The sequence below is a fragment of the Rhamphochromis longiceps genome, linkage group LG4, assembly GCF_057381845.1.
Source record: "Rhamphochromis longiceps isolate RC_006_pf linkage group LG4, R_longiceps_female_GT1.1, whole genome shotgun sequence".
Classification (NCBI taxonomy): domain Eukaryota; kingdom Metazoa; phylum Chordata; class Actinopteri; order Cichliformes; family Cichlidae; genus Rhamphochromis; species Rhamphochromis longiceps.
Window position 1 is genome coordinate 28971064 of NC_140560.1, and position 13684 is coordinate 28984747.

General features: G+C 37.6%; 1 protein-coding gene across 1 annotated transcript; it reads right to left on the reverse strand.

Moving 5' to 3' along the window:
• Nucleotides 1-1165: 1165 nt before the first annotated feature.
• Nucleotides 1166-12277, reverse strand: LOC146671934 (UNC93-like protein MFSD11). The gene is made up of 13 exons (XM_085404359.1): nt 11781-12277; nt 11349-11404; nt 11144-11251; nt 10983-11062; nt 9802-9898; nt 7064-7122; nt 6792-6936; nt 5810-5859; nt 3758-3823; nt 3548-3673; nt 3279-3453; nt 3057-3192; nt 1166-1897 (listed from the first exon to the last, which is right to left on the reverse strand). The coding sequence occupies exons 1-13, from the start codon at nt 11868-11870 to the stop codon at nt 1745-1747; spliced, it is 1341 nt and encodes a 446-aa protein (XP_085260485.1). The 5' UTR covers nt 11871-12277; the 3' UTR covers nt 1166-1744.
• Nucleotides 12278-13684: the final 1407 nt, after the last annotated feature.

Sequence of the window (13684 nt, forward strand, 5' to 3'; positions counted from 1 at the left end):
TCAAACCTTTCAAACAAGCCACATTTGTTCAGCCTTCTTCTAATTGTACTGTTGTGAACTTTAAAATTCAACATAACTGAGCCCTTTAGAGTCTGAGATGTAGCTCTGGGATTTTTTTTTGCAGATTCCCTGAGCATTGCACAATCTGACCTTGGGGTAGATTTGCTGGGATGTCCACTCCTGGGAATATTGTAGCATTGTTAACACACACCAAACTTAAAATGTCTGTCTCTGGGTCAATTAAATTCTCCCAACCTACACTGCAGTATTGCAATGTTGGTAAAACCAAGCAAAAGTAGTTTTAATATTTAAAAATATGCAAGTTTAGCTATGAGGCCTCTTTCCCTTTTTTGTTTCTGTAGATAAGGTGGCATAATAAATAATGCCCCCTGCATTAAAGATGCCAGTGTTTGGCCTGGTTTCTGCAAATTTCAGGTAATAGACCTATCCAAAGTTGGTTACTTTCCTCACAAGCTTATCTCTCCAAACTTAATAATATGAACCCTGCCAGGATTTAATTCTGTAAGTAAATGCCGTACACTTCACTTAGCCCTTCAGTGCTTTGTTGTTGTCAAGTAAGTGGCACAATTGACTTAAGATCACACAAAACTGCTTACTCTCATTATAATGTAATCAATACTCAATTACCAGTGAAATAATGTGGGACCTCTGGGCCTGTAACCCTTTCCCTTAAACTTAGACCTCGCTTTCACCTTCTTTTTGATTAATGGCAATTGATTTTCAAATAAATCTGGCAAATCAGGATTAGATCCATTCGATTTACAGTAGGCAATAGACAAGTTTTAGTGAGAAAATGCTGAAACCCCAATAAATCTGAAACACAGATTTGGAAAAAGCTCAAGATTATTTCTGTACAGATATGTAATATAAGTAGCTCAATAATGCCACATTGTTTTAAGAGCCAGAATTTGTGAATTGGAATGAAGAATGAAAGAAAACAACCCAAAAATTAAAGTGCAGGCTCTCAACTTGTTTACAGGTCACATGTAATTTAATTAATACACATGAGCACATTAATGTTTATCTACAGATCAAACCTTTTGTCAGCTGTTACCACTTGCCTTGACTCTAACATTTGCACCGCTGACTTAAATGATGATTTATAATAATCATGTAGACCACAACACAGTCTATACTTGAGCCCCCCCCCCAGTGTTTTAAAATTTATTCAGCAAAATTGGTGAAAACATTACATTAATATGCAAGAATGTAAAAAAAAATGAAGTGATTGTCAAGCATTAATTAGTGTCATCTATTCTTGTCATTATAAACAGCACTAAACATCCTGCAGTAACGCTTTAGATTCATAAATTAACTTCAACAATGGCACCGTTATTACGAACATGAGCTTCCAAAGCAATGCAAAGCAGATGATAAGGTAAGTTATTAAAATTCCATATTAAGACCACGTGCAGTACAACAGAGTAATAGAAAAATAACTTTAAAGATGTCCGATGACCACTTTGTAGAGTGAGAGGAAAAAAGGATTGTGCAAAGTACAGTGTAGACTTGTAAGGCAGCTTGGTTTCAGCTATGGCATCAATTCAAACTCTCGTTAGTGTCGATGCTATGTGAATCTGCATGACCCTCGGTGCTTCATTATAGAAAGAGATTTTTAAAAAGCGCTTCATGAAATGAGATTTTTTTTAAATTACAGGATTTCTGATGGCCTCATTTTATCCTGAAAATGAGTTTCAGAAAGCCATTAATGCTGAGATGAATCCTAAAATTCCTGTATATCTACAGAGAAGTTCTGCATCCTCTCCACCACGAAGAAGCAAAGTGTTCCAGTGAAGCCCAGGATGACCATCAGCAGGAGCTGCCACATCAGCATGATGTAACCGCTGTAGAAGAACGCAGCTGCTGCACAGACAGACTAACAAGGGACAGACAGATTTAATGTTGTTGATTAATATGATAAAGTGCTTTTACAAATCTAATAAACTAAGTTGCACAAATTATTACACAAAAATATTACGTTTTCCAGCTTCACCAATCACCCCCTCAAAGTCATATCCTTGAGTAGCACAGCACAACTTCTGTAATGTCTGCTATTTTCAGATCATTGCCATTCTAAACAATCCAAACAATGACCCTTCAACTTAAGCTTTATTTAGGAGTAGTGGAAAAAGCCACAGTGAGCAAAATGTGGCCAGTGGTGAGTGACGATAATGGTGAAGTGGCCAAAAGGGTTCCTGTATTTTCAATTTGCTGTCTGCCAGTGCATGATATTACAGGCAAACCACACCATTCAGTTCATTTTCACATGATGCTCTCCCTCATACACCACAGGATATTATACTGTCGTAGAAATCCTCATAAACAGTCTGAACCTAAATCAACCATAAACATGCTCCTGAGCTGACCCAATGCTCCGTCTTAAAGTTTGGATTCTGCATGCATTCCACTGTCAGTTTGGGTTGGGGTTTATATCCTGATCCCCATAAAAGTCTGAATGTTTCTCAAGTGGAAATGCACATGTGGGAGAGGTGTGGCCTACAGAGAGCATGAAAAACAGCACCAGCACTGGTAGCAGTGCAGCGCTGAAGATGGCGTTGAAGAAGAGATGAGATGTGTTTAAATCACACGTGGTTTTCATTTTTCTGGGCAGAATCAGAGAGCTTTAAAAGACACTAAACATACTATTACTTTCAAACTCATGAACCCCACTTTCAGATTTACTGTTAACAATTTCCCAGTAACAGCAAAATCTGAGCTGGACTTCAACTAGGTGGCACAACCATGTCAAGATTTCTCAGTTTGTTTCTGTTCATTGCATTGTGGTGTATTTTCCACGCCTTGACAAAATCAAAAAGATTTTTTTTGAATAGTTATAAAGCATACATTAATTTCTAGAGCTTAATTTTCAATTCAAAAAAAAAAAAAAAAGGAAGAAGGTATGATATCCAGCATATCTGCCTTTTTTCTTTGTACTGTGACTTCAGGTGAATTTATTTCACTTGGAAGGAACACATTTTGCAGCAGCTTTGGTCCGCTCTGCTAACAACGTCTGAGAACTGGCAACTCAGGATTACCTGGATGAATTTAAAAATGGCGAAAGCCGGCGTGCTTTCTTCAGCATAAACATGGCCTAATATGCTGTAGAGCTGTGTGTTGAAACAGCTGTCCCCGAGTCCAAGCAAAAAGCTGCACAGCAGGGCAATGGATACACTAAGAAAGAAAAAGAAGAAATAAAATCAAAGCATAATCTCAAACAGTATTTTCTTATATGCTAAATTATCATAAAAACTGGATACCTTGGAGTTAGATATGGCTTCTTTAGGGACGTGGTTTCAAAAACAATGGGGGCATCATCAGGGATGTTAAGAAAGATCAAATAGAAAGCAACAAAATGGGCAACCATTCCCAGAAACACCACAGAAGTTCGTCTGAAGCGGCTGTTCTTGCACAACAATCCAAACAAACCCCCACCTGATGGAAAAGGGCATATTCTGCATAAATCAATCAATCTGCACGGCCTTGAATGACTTTAAATAACTTTGCTAAGAGCAGAAAGTGAACGTACCTACTATTTCTCCAATGCCTACAACAATCCCTGAGATCCCAATCAAGCCTTTAGCTGCTTCTGCAAACTGTGCAGTTGCTCCGATACACGTCCCAAACACTCCACTGTAAAAAGATAGCTCAAGGCCTGGAGAACAGGAAGTGCATGCTGTAGCTGCAGGCAGTTTTACTGGAGGCTAAAATATTTAATATGCAAAAGCATTTGACTTACCGCTGTACGCCATGCAAGGACTCAGAAGAAGGGTAGTTTTAGTCTTCAGCAGTCGTAGGATGGTTTCTAAAAGGGAGAGTTACAACACAATGATTTAAAATGCTAATAAATGCCGTTCTTCCACTAATACAATCTCCTTTAGCTCGGTATTGAGCTGAGAATTTAACACAGTCCAATGCAGAAAGAAAATATTCTGTCATAATAAGCCATATATAAATGCTAATTTAAAAAAAACAGCCAAGAGAGACTTGGCTGTTAGAAAAATTCAGATTTTAAAAGAGGAAATCCCACTAGGCTTGTTTATATATGCCTGGATGGCCCTTCTTGACATGAATCAGCTTGCATCTTTGATAAAAGCTGATACCTTTAAGGCAGGTGTGCACGAGTCTAAATGCACACAGAGATACACGCGAGACAAGGTGCAATCTGATCATCCAAACAACTTGAGGCTGCACTGAAGGCAGGTGCAAGTGCAGCAGCAGAGTTTCCAGTTGACAAACAGATAGAATCTGAAATAAACTAACGCATAGGCAGATTCTATGTACTCTGTTGTAATGCTAGAAGATTTTTATCCATATGAAAGCGATTTTCGCCTTCAAGAAAAACAAAACCGCCTGTGAGTGCCTGCTAGTTTCACAAAAAGAGCAATGAAAAGCAATGCAAATAACAGAGAGGGAAAGGGAAAATAAATACTTCGGTAGGAACTTACATTCCTTTTGAATGCTCAGTATATCAGATGATACCCATCTACAGTGCGGGGGGGGGGGGGGGGGGGGGGGGAACAGTGAATAGCTGTACAGGCAGGAATTTCAACTCTTTGGTTCAATATTGGCTGATTGCCAGGAAATCTGGATGTACCCCTTAGGATTTAAAAAAAACAAACAAACAAAAAACTGATATATGTTCCTTCGTACAAACAGGAAGAGAGAACTACAGTGTTGGAATTTAATGACTTTGAAATGTCACTGCAGTTATCCTTACAAATATACACTCAGCGGCTACTTTATTAAGTCACCTGTTTGTGTACTCATTAACGCAAATATCTAATCAGCCCTTGGTGCATAAATATGTAGACATGGTCAAAACTATCCACTGAAGAAGAGTGATTTAAGTGACTTTAAACGTGGCATGGTTATTAGTGCCAGATGGGCTGGTCTTTTAGAAACTGCTGTTCTACTGGGATTTTTCCCACATAACCATCTCTAGCGACAAAGGGAATAGCTTGAAATAGAGAAGGCAAACTGAGAGAGAGAGAGAGAGAGAGAGAGAGAGAGAGAGAGAGAGAGAGAGAGAGAGAGAGAGAGAGAGAGAGAGAGAGAGAGAGAGAGAGAGAGAGAGATAGATAGATAGATAGATAGATAGATAGATAGATAGATAGATAGATAGATAGATAGATAGATAGATAGATAGATAGATAGATAGATAGATAGATAGATAGATAGATAGATAGATAGATAGATAGATAGATAGATAGATAGATAGATAGATAGATAGATAGATAGATAGATAGATAGATAGATAGATAGATAGATAGATAGATAGATAGATAGATAGATAGATAGATAGATAGATAGATAGATAGATAGATAGATAGATAGATAGATAGATAGATAGATAGATAGATAGATAGATAGATAGATAGATAGATAGATAGATAGATAGATAGATAGGTGTGTGTAGAGCTCTTTATTTTCCTGTGAAAGAACATTTATTATCCATGCTGTCTGTCAGGAATATATTCAACAGTGTCACTTTTTCACTCTTCCAGCATGAATAAAACAGATTATAAAAACCTTGAATGAGCTCACAGTATCCATTTAGAGCACATTAGTCTTGTTACTACACAAAGTGCCTTATGTATCCATATATACAGCACATATGGGATTTTCTCAATTACACTTTGCACCAGCATGCATTTACTGCATTCAATATGCACATTTATATGGATGTATAATGAATCCAGTAAATGTATGTAAATGAGCAAGTATCATTTTAGCAAAGCTCGTTAGGTACGCCTCAATGTGGCTTTCCAAAAGTGCAGATAAAACTTACTGAACTCCGATTTAGTATCCTGCATGGCAGTGTTCGCTCTGTGCTTGTACCTAGACAACAACAATTAAATCAATAACAACTTCCACAACACTGAAATTAATCAACAGAGATAAACTGCATACACAGACAATCTCAAACGTCCCTTCAACTAAAGAACAGGTGGAGGAATTTAAAAATCAGACAGTGGAAGGATTGCTCCCGATGGCATTCTTTGTTATTCTGTTGGAGTCATTGTTTCGTTCCAGACTTGGCTAATAAACACTAAAACCCATACATGCATCACGCATACCCGTAACTGTTTTTCACACACAGCTGCTGCCACAAGAGTGCTGGAAAGAGTATGTTTTGCTAACAAGACTTTTAGTCTCATGGTTTGTTTTTTGCGATGGATGTTTGTGAATGATACATTTATGGAATGTAATTTAATTTTCCCTATGACTTTTATTTGCCTTTGATGCAAGATTTATTTATTTTTTACAGATTTTTTCCCCCATCTTGTGATTTCAGTCAAACTTTGTTCATAATTCAAGACATTAAAATTTTAATATGCCTTAAAAATGTTGAAGGTTGGGGTCTTTAACTGCTGTCTCTCTCAAAGAGAAATGTTCTGTCTTCTCTTCCCCAAATCCGCCTGATTGCGCCCTACTTAAGTAAAGCGCTGTGATTAGACAAGACTCTGTCAAAATTGCATTGATCTAGAGAAAAGGATCAGTCCATTTTTTGTGAAGGACAAGAGTGATTTATAAGTCTTGTAGAAGAGCAGCAGTAAGTCAAAAAGTGGGTGATTTAAGAAAAAAAAAACCTGTTTCGTGGGAGGTCTGAAAACACCTTAAGAAGGTCAACTGGATTAAAAAGGACATTTTTGGCCATGTTAGCCGTTGTGTATCCTATCCGAGCAGTAGTTCAGACACTTTATGTATTCTGAGTCATTCTGTGGGTCTGCAGTGAAAAATGTGTAATTATCTAAAGGATATTCATTTACATCGTGCGAGTTGAGAGCAGTGACTGCCCTTCCTCTTCAGAGAGCATCTCCTCTTCATGATGGCTCTTTCTCAACACCAGGAAGCTAAGTGTGCCGAGGATGGATATAACCAGCAGGGACAGAAAAATGTTTCTCCTGCTGTTGTCTGAGACAGGAAGATTAAAGTAAATCGCTTAATGAAAATGTGCTAGAAATATTAATAACATTAAGCTGGAGCATACTCAAACTAAAGAGCATTTTCATGCCGTTAACTTACACAAGTTTGGCCTTACCTGGTATTTCTGTTCTTCCATTCCAGTCAAAATAAATGTAAAGATTACCAAACAACATGCTGTCAAGACAAAAAAAAATGGTGCAAAGAAAATAAGTAAAAGAACATTTCTCAAACAAAGCAGGGATGTACTGGACTTGCTGATAGGTTAAATTCTTGTTTTCCTTTATTTTGATAAAGTTAATAAACCGCCTCCTCCTTAATTTCATGTTAATAGGTATGTATCAACTTCCACATATATGCCAAGGTTTCTCAGCTAGTTGGTGCATTTTAGCGAGATGCCATTTATTTTAATGTTGTGGCTGATTGGTGCAGCTATGCTGCATGCCAAATTATTTTCATTTCACTGTCGTCCAAATATAATTTATTGCGTACAGCACCCTCCAAAATCTCCACAGCGGCATTCAAAATGTACTAGGTGGACAAGGACTCTACTGTGGATGAGCTGCATTTATAGATGTAAAAATGATGCTGATAGAACATCTGTGTCTGATCATGATGGAGATTTACTGAGAAAATAAACTAAAAGATATCATTTAGACTATACTTCCAAAAGTATTCGCTCATCTTCCTTCACACGCCTATGAACGTGTGAATTCATAAAGTTTAATATGATGTCAGCCTATCCTTTGCAGATATAACAGCTTCAGCTCTTCTGGGAAGGCTTTCTTTTTACAAGGTTTAGAAGTGTGTTTATGGGAATTTTGGACCATTCTTCCAGAAGTGCATTAGTGAGGTCAGATATTGATGTTGGACAAGAAGGCCTGGCTCACAGTATCTGCTCTAGCTCTGTCGGATTGAGGTCAGGACTCTGTGCATGCCAGTCAAGTTCTTCTACACCAAACTTGCTCATCCGTGTCTTGGTGGACCTTGCTTTGTGCACTGGTGGATAAAGCAAGAGGCCATCCCAAAACTATTACCACTAAGTCAGAAACATAAAATTGTCCAAAATGTCTTGGTATGCTGAAGCATTAAGACTTCCTTTCATTGAAAGTAGTGTTCTCCTGACAACCATCAAAACCCAGATTTATCCATCTGATTGGCAAATGGAGATTGCCACCGACTTCCACATTGTTATAATACCACTAACAGTTGACTGTGGAAAATTTAGTATCAGGGAAATATATCCTATCCTATCTCCTATCACAGTATCATGCTGGAATTCACTGAGCTCCTGAGAGTGACCCACTCTTTCACAAATGTTTGTAGAAGCAGTCTCCATGCCTAGGTCCTTGATTTTATATAGCTGTAGCCATAGAAGTAGTTAGAACACCAGAATGAAATTATTTGGATGTGTGAGTAAATGCTTTTGGTAATATAGTGTATATGTATAAATAGGGTAAGGAAAAGCTTCATGGGGACGCATTTGTTTTTGGCGTTTGGTAAGGCAAATACACCATGCGAGCCAATGAGGAACACAGAAACTCCTTCAGAATTTATCACAGTTATCACAGTTTAACCACTATTGACTTTCATTATTAGTTCAGTTAAACATTCTCTTCTCTGCTCTCTGTGCAATTTATTATGTGTACATCAAATTTTATGCACCAAACCTCTCTGGGCCTTTCAAACCTTAAAATAGTGACCTTTAATTAAAGTGCTCCCATTTGGACAATCAGAGTAATTAAAAGAAAAGACCGTGGACATGGTGTTAGCTGAATCATTTGAGAAATCATGTATGATAGACAGAAAATGTGGAGAAAGTTTATTTACTGGCTGGATCAAACACTGACTTTATAGGCATAATAATCTGCATTTTTGCCTCCGAGGATTCTTCTTTCGTTTTTTTGAAGCTGTTTATTTGCCTTTCACGGTTAACACTGGAATTCTGTGATCTATTTCTGTCTTTAATTACATATCTACCTAAACTAAAAAATGTAGATGAGCAATTAGTCTGTCCCAGAGCCACAGCAATGGATGAAAGGAGTTAGTCATGAAAGATAACAGTGATTTTCAGTCGTATTCTGTGTTTGTGTCTGCAGGCTGTGAAGAACTGATTCATAAGTTTACTGTGGCAGTGATCACCACTGGAGAGTCAGATTAGCATTGCCCTATTGGGAGCGTTGGCACAGGTGACAGCCAATGTTATTATTATACTAATTCAATTTGCATATTTTAACAAATACAAATTAGTCGTCCGAGCCAGTGTGCGAGAGCAATGGGCCAAATGGAGAAGATGAAAAGACCATAACTGTCACCTAGCGAACTTTAAGAGGCTTTCATGTTTTTTAGATTTTGCAGAGAAACTTATGACTGGTTTAAAGAAAAGATCATTTATAAAATGATCTACTAAATATTTCTTTTTCTTTGTAGTTTGCACTATATATTTTCGAGCTGAAAATACAGACAGAACAAAATGTTGGCAGCTGCACTGCAGTTACACCTTTGATCAACTGGAGCAGCTTCATCAAACAGCAGAACAAAACGATAACAAGCGAAAACACGGTGATCAGTCGTGTTTTATGAACCGGATGTACTGGTGGAAATAAATATTTTGATGCAAGGTCAATTAATTGTAACTTTGGGTTTGTTCAGAGCGCAGATGAGCAGGAAGACTGTTATATTCTCAAATAAAACATTACTATTTACTTCACACAGCCCAAAGTTAAAAATTCTCATATACAGCGTGATGCAAATGAAAACTAAATCAATGAAATGAAATGAAATACTCTCTGGTTTAAAGAAACTTTAAAATGTTAAAGGTTTGTCTTTAAAAGACACAAAGACTGAGCTCCATACCTGCACTGTAGGAGAGCCCAGAACATTCCAGTGTTTCTGTTGATGGTGGAGGCCTCTGAGTTTTCCACCAGAAACTGTCCTTGAGCTGTCCAGAGCACTGAAGGAACGTGAATGAGGGCGGGTCATTGAAGTAGGAAAAAAGGTCAATTAATTGCCCACATTAATAAATATATAATTTTAATTTTTTTTACATTGTCAAGTAATGCATCATACCATACAGTAGCCCTAGGACTTGATAAAAATTCATTGCTCTGCAGTGATTTGAGGCTGCATTAAAAACATTTTTTCTTCATTTTTCCAGCACATGCTCAGCATGAGGTCTGCTTTCTCTGTATTTCCGCTAACATTTACAAGCAAACCAAAGGTGTTAAGCACTCTTTACAGAATCAGCCCCTAACCCATTTAAGGTCTAATTTGGGATATACTGTTTATGTTCATCATCATATCCCAGCCATGATAATCCCTGTATGCATGATTAAACTGCATTTGGATTTTGGCACAGAAATTGAGCTTGCATGGACTGCAAAAGCCAACAACAGCCACCTTCAAGTATTTATGTTTGCTGAAAGTCTTCATCTGTTACTACACTGTATCCTGCCTCAGTGTTCATACGCACATTTTAGTAAGTGGGCTGTGATGTGATGTATGTGACAAAGAAAACTCTGAAAGGTGAATATTTAAACAAATCAAAAATACAAATATATACTCAAAATTAAACATAAAACATGAAAGCCTGAACTGTTGATACACGGCTTTCATGTGGTTTATGCCAAATTCTGACCCCTAGCAATGTCGCAGCAATGATCAGTCCAGGTAAGACTGGGTTATTTTAAAGATATTTTATGCAGAAAAAATCAACACATTAATCGATGATGAAACTGATCAGTTGCAACCCAGCTGTGAAAATAAAATAGCCAGTAAAAACACCAGAATAACGACCAAAAAAACCCCGTCCAATCAGTAATTGTTGACATACTCAGGTTTCAAATTTATATTAATAATTATTCAGTTAAATAATGATAATAACCGTACTGCAATGTTTCACACCATTCTGTATGTCTTTTAAACAGACACTAACTCTCACTTTGTATATAATCTGCATGCAATTGCAAGCATGTATTCAAAGACATTTAAAAGCCAGGCTTGAAGTTCCAAAGACAGTTTAGGAGAGAGCGACTTACTGGCTGCTCCTATGCCGATGAGAACGGAGGTCAAGTAAAAAGACCATGTCGAGGGGACGATGAACATCGCAATGTAACCACTAGAGAAAAACATAATGATGATGAACATGTCTCAGCATCTTTGTTCGTTTCCTTTATGCAAACAGCACGTCAGTATTTACCTGTACAGCAGGCCGCTCAGAAACATGGTAAATTTTGGTCCAATAACTGTAACAATCATTGGTGCAAGCAGATTGGAGAACGAGAAGACTCCATAGATGATTCCAAGGCTGTAAAGTGGGGGCAGTAAGTAGCAGTAAGTAAATAAATGCAAGTTGGTGAACTGAACACCAGCATTTTTCCCCCTGTTTCTCCACCATGACCTACCTGTGGTACCCACTTCCAGTGAAAGTAGAATTTCCCAGGCTTTTCACTACAGTTTGCTGCAAATAGGAAAAGAATAAAAGTCTATGTGAACCACAGGGTTAGAATTTACATATTAAGTCACAGTAATGTCCTTAAGTCATTCATAAGATTTGATTAGTTCAGTGATCACTGAAGAAAATTAGAAACACGAGATGCGCCTCATATAGTCCTTTGGCTGATCTGTTTCATACATCCCATGAGGCGGTTAATTTTTTTTCTTTAGAAATTACTTTAAAAGCTGTTATGACAAGAAAAAAACGTTGTTGTATACGAGCAACATAAATGAACCTCCTGTCTCTTAAATACAAATCTCAACTCAATGCGCTGTCCTCTAACATTCTGGGGCAAAGTAAAAATGAAATGTAATTTAAAAAGCAAAGTTTACGAAGTTACCTCAACATTTCCACAGGTGGTGAAGGCGGTGAAAATAAACAAAAATCCCACACCCAAAATCACAACGTTGAAAGTCCTTCTGTCTGCCATGGCGTCTTCTTAATCGCGTTAAATCAGACACATTTTGAATTCACTGCAGACTCGCGATTCAGTAGCGTCGCTAAGTTTGTACTATAAGCCTAAAGCCTCCCATGTGCACTCGCGTGGATCCATTTCAGCAGCTGCGAAAATAAAGTTCACTTCACAAACTTGTAAAGTTCGCGTTTAGTGAGCGAACAGCGGCCGGAGATGAGCGGTGTGGCGTATATGCAGACAGTTAAAGGAGCAGCACTGTCACGAGAACACGTCTCTCCTATTACCCAAAGTACGCATGACAACTTGTGACTTAAATTAAAAGTTGCTGGGGATTTTTTCTTTTTTTTTTTTTGAGATCTTCCTTTTACTGTGACCTCTTCGTCATGGCTTTCGTCACTCTCCTTTTCGCCTTCAGTTTCTTCTTCTTGTGCAATTTGCGGACATTTACACGCATTTTATCTTTGCTGCCTTCCAGAGGTGACCAGGAGAAACATTCCCCGTGGGAAATAGATGACTTTTTATTGCGCTATTACGCAATAGGAAAAAGTTTATGGAGTACATGTCCCTTCCACGCATAAGGACGTTGGAGTGGAAAATAGAGATTAGTTCGCATTGCATCCTTATTATCCCTAAATATCTCATTTTTGACTGATCAACACAATGTTTTTGCTATTGTATTATAATTATTGTATTAAATCTAAAAGACAAAAAATCCACACATCCACAAAAAAACCAAAACACATGATCAAACAAAGTAATCCAATACTGTGCAAAAGTCTTGCACCATTCATTTCTTCCTATTTTGCTAGGAAAATGGATAAGGGGTGGTTTATGGAAACATTCTGCTGACATACAGGGAAATACACTATATAAGGCAAAAAGAGAGTTCACACAATTCTAAGGAGCTTAAAAATCAATATTTGGTATGACCACCTTTATTCTTCAAAACAATCTGAGCTTTCTTAGGCAACTTTCTTGTTCCTTTAAGACGTCCTTAGGAATAGTTCTCCAGGCTTTCTGGATAACATTCAATGCTCTTCTTTGGATGTTCGGGGATTCTTTACAGATGATCTCACACTACTTCAATAATGTTGAGGTCCGATCTCTGGGGAGAGCAATCTATGACCGATTGTCTTCAAATGTGTGTTTTTCTATCCAGGTATACTTTTACTGCATTGCTGTTGTATTGGGGATTATTATCATGAGGAAAAATGAAGCCCCTGCTAATCATCTACTCTCGAGATGGTATTGCATTGTGAATAAAATCCCAACAGTATTTCTCTGCCTTCATAAATCCATCAGTTTTGACAAGATTCCCAATATAACAGAGCCTGTAGATTTTCTTTATGCTTGCCACTTCTACTGTCCAATCCATTTTTTTAAGGACACACTGCACAGTATGCTGAGATATGCCACGTTTTCAGCTAATAGCTTTTTGGGAATCACTATGTTGGTGTAAAAATACTATCTTATGCCTGTCAAACTGTATTTTCTTTAGCATTTTTCATACATTCAACTAAAGAAATAGGAACAAGTGATATTTTTGCAACAGGCTTTAGTGAAAAGAAGTGCCTAACTATACAATTTGCTAAGTTTTCTCTTATATGTAGATACAACACTGGTTCATCTGTTGAGGTGCTCTGTGTAATTGAATGATGGAATGATTCATGGGTCAGTGTTGAGTGCTTCAGCAAACAAACAAACAATTCCTCTGAAAATCAGATACAAGGTCTGGACTATAAATGTGCGAGAAAGCAGACAACGTCCAAAGAAATACTTTGAAAGACCTTCAGAAGGCCTGGTAGAACTATTGCCACTTTAAAAAAAAA

Bases quoted from the DNA above. Each gene is read 5' to 3' on its own strand.
- LOC146671934 (XM_085404359.1), bottom strand. From the start codon at position 11,870: ATGGCAGACAGAAGGACTTTCAACGTTGTGATTTTGGGTGTGGGATTT. The intron at 5,860-6,791 runs GTAAATGAATAT...GTTGTTGTCTAG, and splicing joins CTGCTCTCAACTCGCACGAT to GTACAAGCACAGAGCGAACA. The intron at 1,898-3,056 runs GTAATCCTGAGT...GTCCCTTGTTAG, and splicing joins CCATTTTTAAATTCATCCAG to TCTGTCTGTGCAGCAGCTGC.